Genomic DNA, 16,383 nt, shown 5'->3' on the forward strand with positions numbered 1-16,383 from the left:
TGGTTGATAACTGCTAGTACCCATATCACATCTCGTCTTTCCAATTCGTAGTAGGTGATCGTAATCAATAGGGATTCTCAGTCATGTCCTTATCTATTGCGATAGGTACTGTAAGTAGAATGGTTCCGAATATCTGAAACTATAAGCTGATAGCTTTAATCGTAATATTATAACATCATATACAAAGCATTTTGACCCCTCGTAAGTCTAATTCTGAAGTTCATACATGAATCATGAAGGTTATCCTCAAGCCATAGCTAGTGATAATCGAGGCTAGAAGCGAGTCTCAGCTTATTAAGCAATATTGTACTTAAACTATCATCGAAGGCAATAGTCGATTAGGTGCTCCGTCTTGCGTGAACAACCTGAATGAAGAACTATGCCTGCTTCAGTGATTCGTGCGTGGCACTCTGCTTGCACTGCTTTCATTGGATTCTCTTCCTTTTTCTTAGCTCTTCACCATGGCTATAGTGAAATATAACTGAGTTTCTAGCTTCTATTGTTCTTCTCGTAACAGTGATCATTCATTCTTAACGCATCTAAGTTCATTGAGATATCTAATCAATCAATAAAGCATAAAACTTGAATGTAAGCATCAGTACATTCATATAGAACGTGAACTTCTCAATGTTTTAAAATCATTACCACCTTCTTTCTTACTGAGCATGACGATGTGATGAAGTGATGAGCTTTGGTTGACTGACTCAAATATACTAGTGATCATACTAGAAAAATGGGTTAACTCTAGGGTTCAGAGCAAATGAACTGCTCTGATACCACTCTGTCACGACCGGTCCTAATTAAGGATAATTAAGCCGGGAAATCGTGGCTAATGAAGGGAGATTAGAAGCGGGGTAGAAAGGGGAATAATCAAACAAGAAAGGATCGTATTTCATCATTGTTAACAACATGGATATCTATAATATAACAGAGTTTTTGTCGTATAGACTCAAATAACTAACAAGTTCGGATAACTCCGACTTATCCAAAATAACATAAAACTTCTGAGTACGCAGCGGAATAAGGTTCTGATTACATGTATGAAGACATGTAACCCTAGAGTTCATTAATACATAATAAGACAAAAGAATCCCGCTCGTCACTTCATCACCATCGGCAGCTGCTCAACCTGCACATTTAGAAATATATGCAGGGCTTGAGTACAAAAGTACTCAGTGGACACGTATGCCTAATTATAAAAATACATGCTTCAAAACTGTAAATTGTCATGCCATCATAAACAGTACAGCAAGGGAGTTTTTCGCTAAAAGGCCCAAGCTTACTAAATTCATTTGTGATTCTTAAAGTTCGTCTGCAGACTAAGTTCTCTTGTAATCTATCATATCTGGAACTTTGTGCCGGAGAGGTGGCCACCTCTCACGGTCACTTGACCGGCCAACCCGCTAGATGACTCACGGTCACTGGTGTACACTAGCCCTGGCAGGATAGCTATCAACTGCTCAAGACCCGAATTCGATTACATGATAAAAGTCACATCAGATAGATATCATACTGAAATTTAAATATTTTATGGCAAGACAATATTTGAAATATCTTCAATTAATTTAATCATGAAATAACTTGCTTGAACATAACATTTAAACTCATTTGATATATATGAAAGTAATGCCCACCTGATAGAAATTTTCTGTGGTACAGTAGCTCCTTGACTGATTATTAATCTCGTGTTTGACCTTTATTACGAGAATATAAATAAGATACTGTTCGAATAAAATCCTCAATTAATGAGAATGCGTAATTTAACTATGCATGACTCATATTCCGATAATTATTATTCTGAGATAATAATCTGGGAAATTCTATTATAAATCCTAATTGTCGAAATAAAATAATTTAAATAAGGCTCGTCACATGAGGTCGGATAGATTATCATAATCAATCCGTTCTCATCGGGTGTTCTAATCCGTCAATTAAATAAACCCCGTTCCTCGTAGTCAATAGAAAATAAATACTTCAACTTATTCGCTTTATAATCTCATAATTAATCGGGCTTAATAAATAAGAACAAGTAATGTTATAAAATAAAAAAAATAAAATAAAATAAAAAGGCTCAACATAAGGCACATAAGAATCACAATCAAACATCATCAAAACATGCTCTGCTTTTACACTGACTCAACTTCAAAATTTAATCTGTTCTGACTCCGACATCTCCTGGACTCGAGACTCATACCGAAAGAAAGATCTTCGAGTCTAGTTTCATATAAAAAAAAATAGAGTCGAAAACTCCAAGTGGTTTGAGAGATATGACGTTTTTACCACGATCTACCATGTTCGGCAGTTTTGAACAATCGAAAACTTGTATTTTTGAAAAATAGTAAACGTTGTCAAACTGGGCTCAACTTTGGTGGATATCTAAATAACACAATAAGGTTAATACCATAAAAATTTGGAAAGCTAGATCACCCAGGAAGCTACTGAAATAAATGACTCTTTTCTCTGTTCTCTGAAATTCTCAGTAGTAATGTGCAGTTTAGGTTTTGCATTTTAAAGAAGTATCATACGAAGTTGGAATGGCTTGAAATTTTACCAGGGTACTCAAGACTCATGTAGTGACTTGCTATAAAATTTTCAAAGCTGTTAGACATCGACAAACCGTCGATCACAGTAGGTCAGTAGGCCTACGAAATTCATATTTATAAGTCCTTAAAAATAATTTATATAAATCAAGAAATAATAGTTTAATCCCAAAAATATTCATTAAAAGTCCATCCTAATTTAAATAAAGAACGGACCTCATTTAAAATAAATAGTCCCAAACTTGTTACGCACATATACTAAATCTTTCACGAAACATCCTTTAAAATAAACTTTGATACATAGAAAATAATTCAACGACTTGAGCTCTTAAGGGGTTGTTTTACAACAGACACCAAATGTACCTCGGATCTCCAAATGAGGCTCCAAAAGACATTCTGGAAACTAGACATTTCAAGGATCATTCTCCAATTTGAATCGAATGAAAAACAATTCAAACGAGCAAGATATGCCCTCTCAAAGATGGGTATTTAACAAGCAAAAATCTGTAAATTTCATATTTCCAGATTACAACCAAGTCAGTGGGCTTTCTTTAAAAATTCATATCTCCCTTTACAAAACTCCACTGGGAACCCCAAAGGTCAATCTGGAAACTAGGGAGAGATCATAACACTCTCCAGTTGGATTTACTCTAAGAACCTTCATGGTTTAGAAGATATGACTATCTAAAGTTCAGTGCACAAAAAGAGTTCAAGTTTGGCAGATTCAGAACATAAATCGGAAAAACTACTTTAAGCTTCACCAAAAATTCTAAAACTGAACAAGTAAGTTCCCAACATGTCAGTGAATATTCAGTAGAAAGATAGGCTTGAGAATCAAATATTTAAGTCGGCCTTTTCCACCTCAAAGTCGTAGGTTTGTAAAATCTACTGGATGGTACATGGAATAAGAACTAGATTTCAAGAATTTATACCGGTTGTTTCCCTTACTCAAAAATGGTGAGGCCGATGTCAAAAGAAAGATACGGGAGTCTAGAGTGACATATTCAAGTTTCAAAGGTTTTCACCGATTGAAACTTTACTTATGATCTCCCAAAGATTGTTTACCAAAAATGTATTCCAGATGGGCAGTGATGTTTACAAATTCATAAATAAATCATGCGAGCTCTAAATATTCTGAAATTTTACCAAAATATAGAAAATGTATGAAAGATGATACACAATTAATTTGAGAATTTTTGGGAACCGTTTGGATGATATGCAACTGAATTCAAAATAAAGAAGCTTAGTATATACCTCTTCAAGTTACAATTTGGAGTTGGAGGAAACTCTCTCTCCCTTTCTCAACTTCTTCTACACGTTTTGGTGAGGGAAGAAAAGACTTGATGGCTGGTACAATATGTGTTGTTGCATAATTGAGTAGGTGGTGAAAGTGGTGGGGAAAATGGTGGTGAAAGTCAAAAAGTAGATTTAGTGGTAAAATGGAGTGGGGAACAAAATTAATGGAAAGAAAAAGAGAAGAAAAAGAAAGGAAAAAAAAAATGTAGAGGAGAATTATTGATGTATTTTCCCTGTCTCGGTGATTCTGTAACTGTAAGATGGATCGTGTGCTCGTATATGCTTGATACTGTTTATTAAATAAATCTCGTATTTCGACATGTGATTTCTCGCTTAAATCGATAAATTATAAAATGAATCTAAATTAAATCCGTAGATTTAATTCGTTTGTTGTTCTAATATTTAAATTAAATCCGCAGATTTAATTAACTCACGAGTCAGAAATAAATCACGACTTGAATAAAGATAAAATCTAATTTCATCTTGCTTAAATAAATAACGTGACTTTGCTAAGTCAGTTATAACTCTGAAATAATATCATTAACTGCTTTAACAATATAAATTCAGGATCATAAGCTGAATTCATATTAGGATAAAAACCGTTTTCATTCACTGATGAACAAAAATAAACACTCATTACTAGATTTAAAATATATAAAAGAGCGGGTCACTACATAAACGCACCAGATCGTGCCCTAGATCTCACTAAAATTAGGGGGTCTCATTGGAGCGGCCCCCCATATATATATATATATATATATAGGGTTGCGCTATAATAAGACCCACTCTTAACCTATAAAATAAGACCAAATCTTAACTCTTCATATCACTAATATATACGGTCATATTTGCCTAGATATTTTAGTATGTAATCAGCCGAAAATAAGGAAAGGGTTAATAATATAATTACATTTCATTAATTAATATATTTCCATAATTTAAGAGATTACGATTATACACTATATAATTCCATATCTTTTTCATTCATCCATACACTCCCACGTCTGATAACAGAGGTAAATATTCGAGAGACTTCATCATCTTTGCGCTAATAGAGGTAATATCTTCCCAAAAAAAATCATACGTAAACAAAAAATAATTCGTACTTAAATCAAAAATAATTCGTACGAAACCCAAAAATAATTCATACAATCAGAGTTGAGGCTAAAATAATTTTTACGAAAATCAAAATAATTCATACATAAAACCAAAAATAATGCATACGTAAATCAAAAGTAATTCGTACAAAAACTAAAAATAATTCATGCAACAGATATATAGAGTGATGTTAAAACAAATGATTCATACATAAATCAAAAACAATTCATGCAATCGGGAACTCATCATACGTTTCAGCCACAAATTTGTATGAATTTTTTCATTTATTAAATGAACTATACAATACACAAGAAATGGAACAACCGTGAATTACAAATAATTCATACATAAACAAAAAATAATTCATGGAAATAATTCGACTGAGCCGCCTGTGCAGACGATCTTGGGCAAGGATGTGGCGGGGGATTCCATCGTGTTCTTGAGGGCTGAAAATGGGGACCTTTGTGTGGGGATCCGTAGGGCCAAGTTGGGGACTGTGGGCGGGTCTGAAGTGTCGTTAAGGTGGAACTCGGGGACAACAAATGGTTGAACGCCGTGTGCCGCCTCCTCCTCATCGTGCGTCGCTCCTGCACACAACGTCGCCGCCAGATTCAGGCAGCGATCAGTAGCGCCGCCGCCACCACCACAGCTCACGCCAGTCCACCACCGTCTTCACCTGCAACTGCTGCGCCGTCCAGACACCAACCCGCACGTCGTCAGTGCGCCTACTCGATTCAGAACCACCGCGCCAGCCTTCCTCCACCTACGCCGACCACCAAAACCACTGCGTCGACTCTTCATTTGAGGATTTAATTGGAGTGAGAATCGGAACCAAATAAGTGTAGGAGATCAAATCTAGAACAATCGGTCATCTCACCCGTTGTATTAGACTTGCTACCTGCCATTTACGTCGCCTTGCTAACGGACGGCGCGTTAGGGCCGGCGAGTTTATCAGTCAACTTGGAGGGGATGAACGAAAACCCTTGTTTTCGCAGAGAGCTTTGTGTTGAGTGTGGGAAGATGAACAATCTTTTTAGGTGTACCTAGTCCATATATCTTTCAAGATTAAGAAAAATTCAAATCTATCTCAAATCCTCAAAATGATTCGGTGAACTTTTAGGTGTAATTCATTTACTACCATGATTTCGTCACTCCATTGAGCATATTTACAAGTAATCATTGCAAATCTTAATATTCCTTTTAATTGATGCTACAGAATCGAAACTACCATATAGAGAGTTTAGGGAGTCAAATTCGAGTGGTCGATTTTACCCATACGTCATAATTCGGCCTGCATAATTTAGTTTATTAAATGCACTCTACACAAGATTTTAATTAAAATCCAGCCGTAGATCATCTACAATCTATGGTTATAAATCCCCTGTTGCAGGAATTTCTTGAAGGTTATAAGTCCCCTGTTGCTGACGGAGATGAAGCTGATCCTCTGGAGATGCGTATTGTAGATGCAGCTCATGCCGTTGAAGATATTATCGAATCATATATTGTGAACGTGATTGAACTGGTTAGATCTAGTCCCAATGAAGTCAGTTTCATCAACTTCTATCAAGATCTACAACAAGTGATAGAAGAAATGAATCTCTAACTTAAATTGTTACCTTCTTACAGGAACTTTTCGAATGCTGTGACTCCTTTTCTGACTACAACGATGTAGCAGATCTGTTGGAGATGCCTTTTGCAGAAAATTCTAGAGAGGAAGTCTGTTGTGACTCGTCTTCTGACTACAGTGATGAAGCAGATCCGTTGGAGATGCCTATTGCAGAAAATTCTGGAGAGGAAGTCAGTTGTGACTCCTCTTCTGACTACAGTGATGAAGCAGATCCGTTGGAGATGCCTATTGCAGAAAATTCTAGAGAGGAAGTCAGTTTCATCAACTTCTATCAAGATCTACAATAAGTGATAGAAGAAATGAATCTCTAACTCAAACTTTTACCTTCTTACAGATATTTCTCCAAGGCTATGTTGTAGATGCAGCTCATGCGGCTGAAGAAGTGAATTCTAGAGAGGAAGTCAGTTGCATCAACTTCTATCAAGATCTACAGCAAGTGATAGAAGAAATGAATGTGATCAAGAAGGAAGCCATGGAGACTTCAGCTGAAGCTCAGCTGCAGAGAAAGGTCTCCTCGACTCATGCTGGCTCCTTGACATCCTCTTCCAATGTGAAGGAAAGCAAGATGGTGGGCTTTGATGACGTGCAACTTCAACTCTTGGATTGGCTCACGGGAGGGAACCGTAACCGCCAAATCATCCCAATCACAGGGATGGGCGGGATTGGTAAGACCACTCTTGCCCGACATATATTTGAGCATGCCCTTGTTAAGCAACATTTTGATATTCGTGCATGGACTACAATTTCTCAAACTTATAATGTTAGAGAAACACTTAGTCAAGTTCTTAAACAAGTGAGCGGAGATTCGAGGGATGACTTGAGTGACGAGAACGAGTTGGGAGAAAAATTGTACAAGTATTTATGGGGTAGGAGGTATATCATAATATTGGATGATATGTGGAGTGTAGAGGTGTGGTACAAGATGAGGTTTTTCTTTCCCGATTACAATGATGGGAGTCGAGTAATCGTAACGACTAGGCTGTCAAACTTGGCTGCCGAGTTGGCAGACTCTAACCGCATTGGTATGAGATTTTTAGATAATGTTTGTAGCTGGAGTTTGTTCTCCAAAACTGTGTTTGGGGATGAGGGTTTTCCTCTTCATCTCGAGGAATTCGGAAAGAAAATCGTGGGGAAGTGTAAGGGACTTCCCTTGTCGATTGCTGTGATTGGGGGTCTTTTGGCAAAGTCCGAACTTAAACTGGAATATTGGGAGGGCATAGAGAAAAACTTAAGCTCAATAGTGAATTCGGAAAATGATGAATATTGCTTGAGAGTATTGAATCTGAGCTATGACCATTTGCCTGCCTATCTGAAGCCTTGTTTTTTGTACATGGGGATGTTTGGGGAAGATGAGGAAATTAGGGTTGCAGAACTCATGAGGTTATGGGTTTCTGAAGGCTTTCTCAAACCAATAATCAATAAAAGCTCGAAAACAATTGCCAAGGAGTATTTGAAGGAGCTACTCGATAGAAACCTCATTCTAGTTCATAAGTTGGGGAAAGTTGGGAATATAAAGTACTGCAAAATGCATGATTTAGTGAGAGATCTATCATTTCAAGAAGCTGAAAAACAAAGGTTTTATTATGTCTTAGGGCAACATTGTCCTCGAGGGATAAATAGCCAACGCTGCATTGTTATTCCCAGAAGCACTTCAGAAACGACAATCAGGGATGCCATGGAAACTATGTCACGTGCTCGTTCTTTCATATGTGATGGTGATACGGTTCCAGAATTGCTAGATTTCAGATTTTTGAGGACAATATTGACTACAAATTTTCGTTCCTGAGAGTATTTAGAACAATATGTGTTTCAATTGGTGAACTTAAGGTACCTTTCGGCTATAATTGTTTCTTCTTTTTATTCACTTACGACTGCACCAGTAGAAATTTGGAAAATGCATCAGTTGAAGCATGTCGAGTTCAAATATGGAGGAAGGTATCTCCCAGATCCTCCGAGCGGGCATAGTGATGTTATGATGGAGAATCTAGAGACGCTCAAAGGAGTGATTGATTTCAACTTGAATGAAGAAGTGGTTAAGAGAATTCCCAATATCAAGAAACTGTATATAATATACAAGCGTAAAGTAATGGAGAGAGTGAAGTGCCTCAGCTATCTTCAATGTCTGAGTAAGCTGGAAAGCTTGAAGTGCTCTATTGATGATAGAAGTGATGCTAAGTATCTGCAAAGTATTAGCTTCCCACACTCACTCAAGAAGCTGGATCTTGAATGCGGAAAGTTCCATTTGGAGGAAACTCTGGAAAAAATAGGTTCATTACCACTTCTTGAGATACTCGAACTGAGATGTGGGCAGTTTGCAACACGCAGTTGGGAAATAGTTGAAGGCCAATTCCCCAGCCTCAAATACTTGAGTTTGTATTTGTGTAGGGATATGGAATGTTGGACGTTAGAGGGCTCCTGCTTGCCACGCCTTGAGCAACTTCATCTCATATGGATGGAGGCGTTGGAGGAGTTCCCTTCAGAAATTGGAGAAATACCAACACTCAAATCAATTGAATTGTTGTATTGCAATGAATCACTGGTTGTGTCTTTGAAAAAGATAGTAGAGGAACAAGAGGAATTACAAGGGGACCCATCCTTTCATGTTCTAGTTAGGTCAATCAACGTCAGCCAAGAACTGCAGAGCTTGGCAACTCCCAACTTTCGTGTAGTCGAAAGGTAGTTTGATGTGATGAGGAATTCAATTGTGGGAATACTGATTTGAGTGATTAATTTTCAATCTCTCTCTCTTCCTTCTTCTAAGCGCCGGATCATGGCTTTCTTTTTATTTTACTAATAAATTAATTAATTTATCACAAATCTTTTCTATTCATCTTCTTACTAACCTAAATAACTGGACTTCAATCCTCAATACATAGAATTTTTTTCCCACGCTGCCTCGCAACTTCATCAGACGTCACAATATTTAACACGCGATTTTTCTTTATAACTTTATATTTTGCTTATTTTTAATTATTTGTATTTTTAGCAAGATAAATCATATGTTTCGTATCTATAATCTATACCTATTTTAAAAGTATCTTGTTTTACAAAAATCTGCTAGACCTATGTTATTCAATCATCTCAAAAAACTAGTATGTTATTCAATTCAAGAGGAAATTTGATGAATATTGTGCAATTAATTAAATTTTAAGCATCTGCAAAGTCCAATGGGTTAGTTGCGCCTAAATACACAAACTTTCAACCAATTTTAGTTTTACACATGACTATTCAAATCTATTAAACATGGCGTGAATAAATGCTGATTTTTTGGGAGTTGTGGTATTTGACCATGTATATGTTCAACAAAATAATCCGTTAAATATGGCGTGAATAAATGGTGACCGTTAAATTAGATAAGATCAACGACTGAGATTTGGTCTCTGTTCTTTGAATATTTAATGGTCTCTATTGAACTCTTCCTTATATATAAATTTATCCCAAAAGTCACATCAAATTGATGTGTTAATATATAATAGTACCCACTTTTATATAGTAAAAATAAAATTTACCCACTCAAATTAAAACTTAAAATTTTACCCACTTTTTTGTTGAATGGACTAAATTACCCTTCTATATAAATGGGCAAACCCTAATTTCATTTCATTCTCTCATTTCTCTCTCTCTCTCTTTCTCTCTCTCTCTCTCTCTCTTCTCTCTCTCTCTCTACCCGCTCTCCCCTCTCTCTCTCATTCCTCAGCGCTCTCTCTCTCTCTTTCTCTCTCTCTCTCTGGCGATTGAGGCAGCGGATCGACTGGAGCACAGCGGTGGCGGTCGAGGACGGCCATGGCGACATCGGCGTTGCCGCCGCGCGTTCCTCTCCTCATCTCCAATCTCGGCGTTGCCGCCGCGCGGTCTCTCTTTCCTTCTTCCTCTGTCTACACGCACCTCCGCCGCTGTCCGCCCCCTCGCCGCGGTCGAGGCTCCTGGAGAAGGTCATCGATTTCGGCGATCAGATCTCGAGCCTCACCATCGCCGCCTCGCTCTTTCTCTTCTCTCTCTCTCCTTTTTCTCTCTCTCTCTCCTCTCGCTTCTTTCCTCTCTCTCTCCTCTTTCTCTCATCTGGTCTCTGATCTATCAGTAGCAGCAGCGAAGGCGGCGCCGCCTTTTCCTCTCTACTCTTCTCCAAATTTGAAGCTTTAATTTTGTGATAATTTTTCATTTGAATTTAGGGATCAAGTTTGAATTTTGATGAAGCTTTGTTCTAGAATGAATTTAGAATTTATGGATGTATTTAGAGATGAATTTTGATGCCGATGAGAATTATTGGAATGAATTTCTGCAGATTGGATAAATTTCTCCCTAATTCAATTGAATGTAATCGGAAAAACATAAAAGTAACGAAGAAATTGATGAAAATCGCGCAATTTTGTACAAATGTTCTTGAATTCACAACCAAGTTTATGAATTCACAACTGAATTATCAGCGTTGGTTGTGAATTTACAATTAAAATAGTGTTGGTTGTGAATTCAAGTTTCATTGGTTGTGAATTCACAATTTGAAATAATGTTGGTTGTGAATTCAAGTTTTATCGATTGTGAATTCACAATTCGATTATCAGCGTTGGTTGTGAATTCAAAACTCGAAATAGTATTGGTTGTGAATTCACGCGAATTCACAACCAACACTTGTTATTCACAACCAATACTTGAATTTAGTTGTGAATTCGAGTTGAATTCACAAAATTTTATATGTAAGGATAAAATGGTAAATGTGGGTATTTTTTTAAGTTTTTATATTAGTGGGTAAAATTTATTTTTACTATATAAAAGTGGCTATTTTCAAAATCCACTCCAAATTGATTCAATATAAAGTATTAAATATTTAAAATAAATAGTGTAAATATGAGGATTTGAACTAACAAGTTAGCAACATGAATGTTAATATGAAATATATTTATGCAACTATAAAATTGTAATATAAATTATAATATCATTACTTTTTGCAGTCTTATTTATTTATTTATTTTATTTTTGGATGGTGTCAACATAAATATAGTTGAGCATTAAATTGATAATGTAATTTTTTTGTTAGATTGCTTATGGAGAATTATAATTCATGACACTCAAACTGTAATACCCCGTTTCCTCGAACTAAGTTTAGAATAATTTTGAACTTAGATTTAAGATAGATTCACGCCGGATAAAAAAAAATAAATTTATTTTAATTCCAACAAAAATGATTTACAAAAGCATTTGTAAATTTAAGTCATTTAAATTCATATGCATTGTGCATATATTTAATTAAGCATTCAAACATTTTATGAATAAGCTTTATTTATTTATTTATTTTTTTGGACCTCAAGCTTTTAAATAAGAGTATGCATAAATGAGAACCGCCCAAACCATTCAAATCAAATACATTGAGCCCATTGAGCTCAATTCAACACTGCGGCGTGAGGGGAGGATTAGATGGTAGGATATTTTTCTTAATCTTGATTAAGGAATTGTGGACAGGATTCATCCACATAACTTTCACTATTCTCATCTTCCTTGACAAGCCACTCCATTCATTTACCTTGGCAAGATATTACTTCAATCAAAAATCAAACTTTACCATTTTCTTCGGTCTTTACTCACCTTCTCGATCCATACAACACAATAAAGTAGAATTCCATTTTCTGAAGCTGCTTAAGGATCTTCCCCTACACAGACACCACAAGGTGTTTACTTGAATTTTCTTTGCCTCTGTTTCAAGCACACACAACTATCTCGTTTGTACAGAACACCAACCAAGATTTCAATATCTTCATAACAAATCACAAGCATGACAAATTATTTACACAAATGGATTCAATCTGTGTACATATTTATATATATATGATGCATGATTGAAGAAAAAGAAGAAAGATAGAGTCTTGAATTTTAGTCTCTGCTTTTGAACTGGTGGTGCGTTGAGTCGAGAGTGGAGGGAGGCAGATGCGGTCGGCGGCGGTGGTCCTCCTGCTGCTGTCGGCCGGAGTTTTAAGAGAGATGGGCGGCTGTGGGTTCAACGGAGGGAGGCAGGGCACGGCGGCGGTGCAGCTGCTGCCCGGCCACGGCTGGAGAGAGAGAGGTGGTCTGGTCTGCGCTGAGTGTTGTCGAGGTCAGGACGGCGGCAGCTATGGGTTGCTGTCGCCGAGAGAGAGGCCGAGGGAGGCGGCGGCGTTCCGTCGTCGCCAAGGAGGAGAGAAGAACAGGGGGAAGTGACAGGGGACTCAAGGGAGAGAGATGGGAGTCGGAGTCACCGGTCGGCGGCGGCTTTTGCTGCTGCGGTCGCCGGAAACGGGCAGTTGAGAGAGAGAGAGCCGATCAGTCGAGTTAAGAGAGAGAGGTGACTGGTGTGTGTTTTGCGTGACTGATAGGGGGAAGAAGAGAAGAAGGGTTTTCAGTTGGGCTAGAGCTGGGTTTGGGTGTGGGCTTGAGAATTGGGCTTTTGTGTGGGCCGATTTTTGTTTAATTATTCAGTTGGGCCGATTTCTTTTGGTTTTAATCAGCTGGGCCCTATTTTATTTTAAAGACTTTGGACTGCCTTCAATTTATTAAGTTGGGCTGTCTTGTTTTTAATTAATTAGACTTATTAAGTTTGATTAATTATTTTAAATTGCATAATAATATCATATTATTATTATGTGCATATTTTAAGTTATTACTTATTATATGCTAAGCATGACATGAAATTGCATTTTATTTTGCAAAAAGTATTCATGATTTAATTGGTCTTATTTATAATTCCAATTTTTAAAGAAAGACGAGTAAGAATATTGTTGGTGTTCTTAACTCAAGAATTTTAGTTTTCAATTATTTATTCATTAAATTTTGAAAACCCGGCTAAGTGAATCATAGAATGTTAAGCACTTCACCACGACTTAAGATTAGATTCAATGAGACCTATTAAGAATAGAATTTCTTGTAGGCTTTGTGGACCAAGGGGATTAGCACTGCTTTCCCAAGACAGGTTATGTGATTATGATCTTCAGGCTTTGCCTAATCAGGTGGGCTTACTTTCCAAATGTATAAAGTATGATTGAGTTATTAAGCTCTAAATGTTTCAATGAAATGCAAATTATTTATTCAATGAAATGTAAACTGTTTATCCAATAAAATGTTTATGTGCACTCTGCTGTGTTTAAGGCTCGCCACAATGAATCAATTGAGGTTCTCTTATGACCTAACACGTTATTTGAGAATTGTGTACACTCGTTAGCTGACTCGGTGGGTTGATCTCCATCGGGCACTAACTAAGAGGCGTTATAAAGGTGCTTGCTGGATGTGTTTCCGAAGCATGTAATGTAAGGGCCTGCCTGGGTAGCGTCCCGAGGTCAATTCAACTTGTCTGAGTTACGTCCTCAGGGCAAGTGCAATGGGAGAAATGGATCCGTCGGTGGCTAAAAGGTCCGGGATCACAGCGAGTAACAGAAAGGGAGTGTGACATGTGCGCACAAATGAAATAAATTATTTTAACATGCTTAGAAGTTCTTTCAATTTAAAACCTTCTAAGTTATGTCAAGTATGATTGGATAAACTGTCTTTACGAAGATATAAAATGTTTATGAAAATGCATGCCCACTGAGTACATTAGTACTTAGCCCAAAAATACTTTCAAATGTTTTCAGGTTGGCTGGCCGGTGCTGACGGGACTGAGGTGAGGCTAAGGTTCAATTTCTATATAGACTTCCGCTGTAGTAATAACTCTTATACATCTTTTGTTTTCTCAACTTAGGATGACTTCATGTCGAGCTTCATTTTAAAATTTCTAGTTTTATATGTTAATGAACGTCGGTTGTTAGAAACATGAAACAAAACTTGTGATCCAAAGGGGCCTAGCCCGACTCGTTATATTATTATTCGGGTTTTAACAAGGTTGTTCCTTGTTTATTTCTATGAATTATTCACACCTCGATCATATTTATTCCTTCAAGAATTGGGGTGTGACACAAACAACATTAACTCAAGTTATTTTTCAGAAGACAAAAAATAATTAATTTCTTGCAATGTACTCCCTCCGTCCACAATTTAAAGCCCTACTTCCCCTTAAATTTTTGTCCACAATTTAAAGCCCTATTCTGCTTTTTGTACCTTTTTACCCTCCCTCTTTATTTAAAATTACTACCATTTGCCACTAATGGACCCACCTTACAACACCTTTATTATTTTTATATTCTATATTTATTACACTTTATCACTAGTGGACCCACCACACAACACCTTTAACACTTTAGTCAACTACTTTATCACTTTAGTCAACTACCCTTTAATTTCATCCACATCACCATTTTCAGCTTTCTTAATCTCCGTGCCCACATCAAAGTGGGGCTTTAAATTGTGGACGGAGGGAGTATAATTTAGATATTTGAATGAATTCAAATATTTTATTTATCAAAATAAAAAAAACTAAGAATGTTAGGATGCAGTCAAATAAAAGAGTATTTGCTATTTGATGGGCAACATAATATTCTTAGTTGCCTAAGATATTATATTTCAAATTATAATTATTTGTCTTCATAAAAATAAATTAGTTATTATATTATACATTTGAATGTACTAGCAGAGGAAACGTGCGTTGCACGTGTTGTGCTTGATAGTTTAATATTATGCTAAAAGTTAACATCATATTTAATGCAATACTCAAAATTTCATTGTAAAAATTATTGTGAATAAAATTTGATATACCTATTGAATTTTAAAAAGTCAAATATTGCTTGTAAGTAAAAAATTAATAAGTAAAAGCAAATGCGTCAACTACTAATTAGTCTAAACTATTACATGTGAATCTATATTCACATCAAATATTCTCTACTTTGACTTTGATGGTCAGAGAAAATTTCTTTCTCCTATTTTTGCTCCTAGAGATAAATTTTTTTAATGTGCAATCATCATCATCTTCATCGTCATCGCTTGTTATGTCAATATAATCATCAAGAACTTTTTTTGTGATTTTTCGTTTCCCCCATTCCTTGCACTTCATGAGGCTGCACTTGTAACTCTGCCGCTCTAGTTTGCTTGGTCTTTTTAGTTTTTTTTTTTATTTCTCCCACTTCATTTGACATGGCCTTCTTGACTATTTTTTTCTTTCCGTTTTTTTTGTTTTGTCTTGGGTGCCTTCTTAACTATTTCTTCCCTTCCTTCTTCGTGATCTTTCGATTCTTCAATTGATGGTACTATTGATTTCATTACAGCATTCATCGGGTCACATTCTATCTTTTGGATTGCACTTGCTATAAGATTTAGCTTTCCCCTATCATCGACTTTTGCATGCTTTATAGTGGTCATAAACCATATTTATGTTGAATTTGGAGCGGCCAGACCTCTATAGTATGCAGAATCATTTTCATCCTGGGAAATTAGATATTTAAATTTTCATCATGAGTAAATTTCTTCAAATTCATACTTGTTATTGTAATACCCGGACTTTTGATGACGTGTTTAATTGCTTGAGTTTGAGTAATTAGGGTTTAGATCCCTTGTTTGATTTACTTTGTAAATAGATGAGGAGTTATATGAAGTTTTCTTGTTATTTTTTTTAAGATGTTGAGATGTTCTTTCGATGATGTGAGAATGATGTGGGATTTTATATCCGTATTTGAGTTTGAGTATTTGAATAATTCGAGATAATTATTTGAATGAGAACGATGAACTCAGAAGTGAGATCTGAGTCCGTTAAGACGTTTTGAAATTTTTGACTTTTTGACGATGAATAGTAAAATACTGCTATTTCGTCTTTTTGTCGACTTTCAAAATCTTACGTGCACGTCGTCGAGAAATATTCTTAATTTTTCGATACGAGTCCAATAATGAAAGTTTTTATTTTTGGATGACGAGTGAATAGTAAATCGGGATTTCTCG

The 16,383-nt window shown here is 36.3% G+C and overlaps 1 protein-coding gene and 1 long non-coding RNA gene across 2 annotated transcripts; one reads left to right on the plus strand and one right to left on the minus strand.

The window, feature by feature from the left end:
- Positions 1-867: 867 nt before the first annotated feature.
- Positions 868-4,026, minus strand: LOC131017304 (uncharacterized). Its single transcript, XR_009099542.1, has 2 exons — positions 3,795-4,026; positions 868-1,129 (listed from the first exon to the last, which is right to left on the minus strand). It is a non-coding gene; the product is annotated as an uncharacterized LOC131017304 (long non-coding RNA).
- A 2,274-nt stretch (positions 4,027-6,300) lies between these two features.
- Positions 6,301-8,362, plus strand: LOC131018232 (putative late blight resistance protein homolog R1B-17). Its single transcript, XM_057946956.1, has 3 exons — positions 6,301-6,456; positions 6,561-6,812; positions 6,896-8,362. Exons 1-3 carry the CDS (start codon positions 6,301-6,303, stop codon positions 8,345-8,347), a joined length of 1,860 nt encoding a protein of 619 aa, XP_057802939.1. The 3' UTR covers positions 8,348-8,362.
- The last annotated feature ends 8,021 nt before the right edge of the window (positions 8,363-16,383 follow it).

The sequence above is a fragment of the Salvia miltiorrhiza genome, chromosome 3 (genome assembly GCF_028751815.1).
Source record: "Salvia miltiorrhiza cultivar Shanhuang (shh) chromosome 3, IMPLAD_Smil_shh, whole genome shotgun sequence".
NCBI lineage: Eukaryota > Viridiplantae > Streptophyta > Magnoliopsida > Lamiales > Lamiaceae > Salvia > Salvia miltiorrhiza.

Bases quoted from the DNA above. Each gene is read 5' to 3' on its own strand.
- LOC131018232 (XM_057946956.1), top strand. From the start codon at position 6,301: ATGGTTATAAATCCCCTGTTGCAGGAATTTCTTGAAGGTTATAAGTCC. The intron at 6,457-6,560 runs GTTAGATCTAGT...ACCTTCTTACAG, and splicing joins TTGTGAACGTGATTGAACTG to GAACTTTTCGAATGCTGTGA. The intron at 6,813-6,895 runs GTCAGTTTCATC...ACCTTCTTACAG, and splicing joins CAGAAAATTCTAGAGAGGAA to ATATTTCTCCAAGGCTATGT.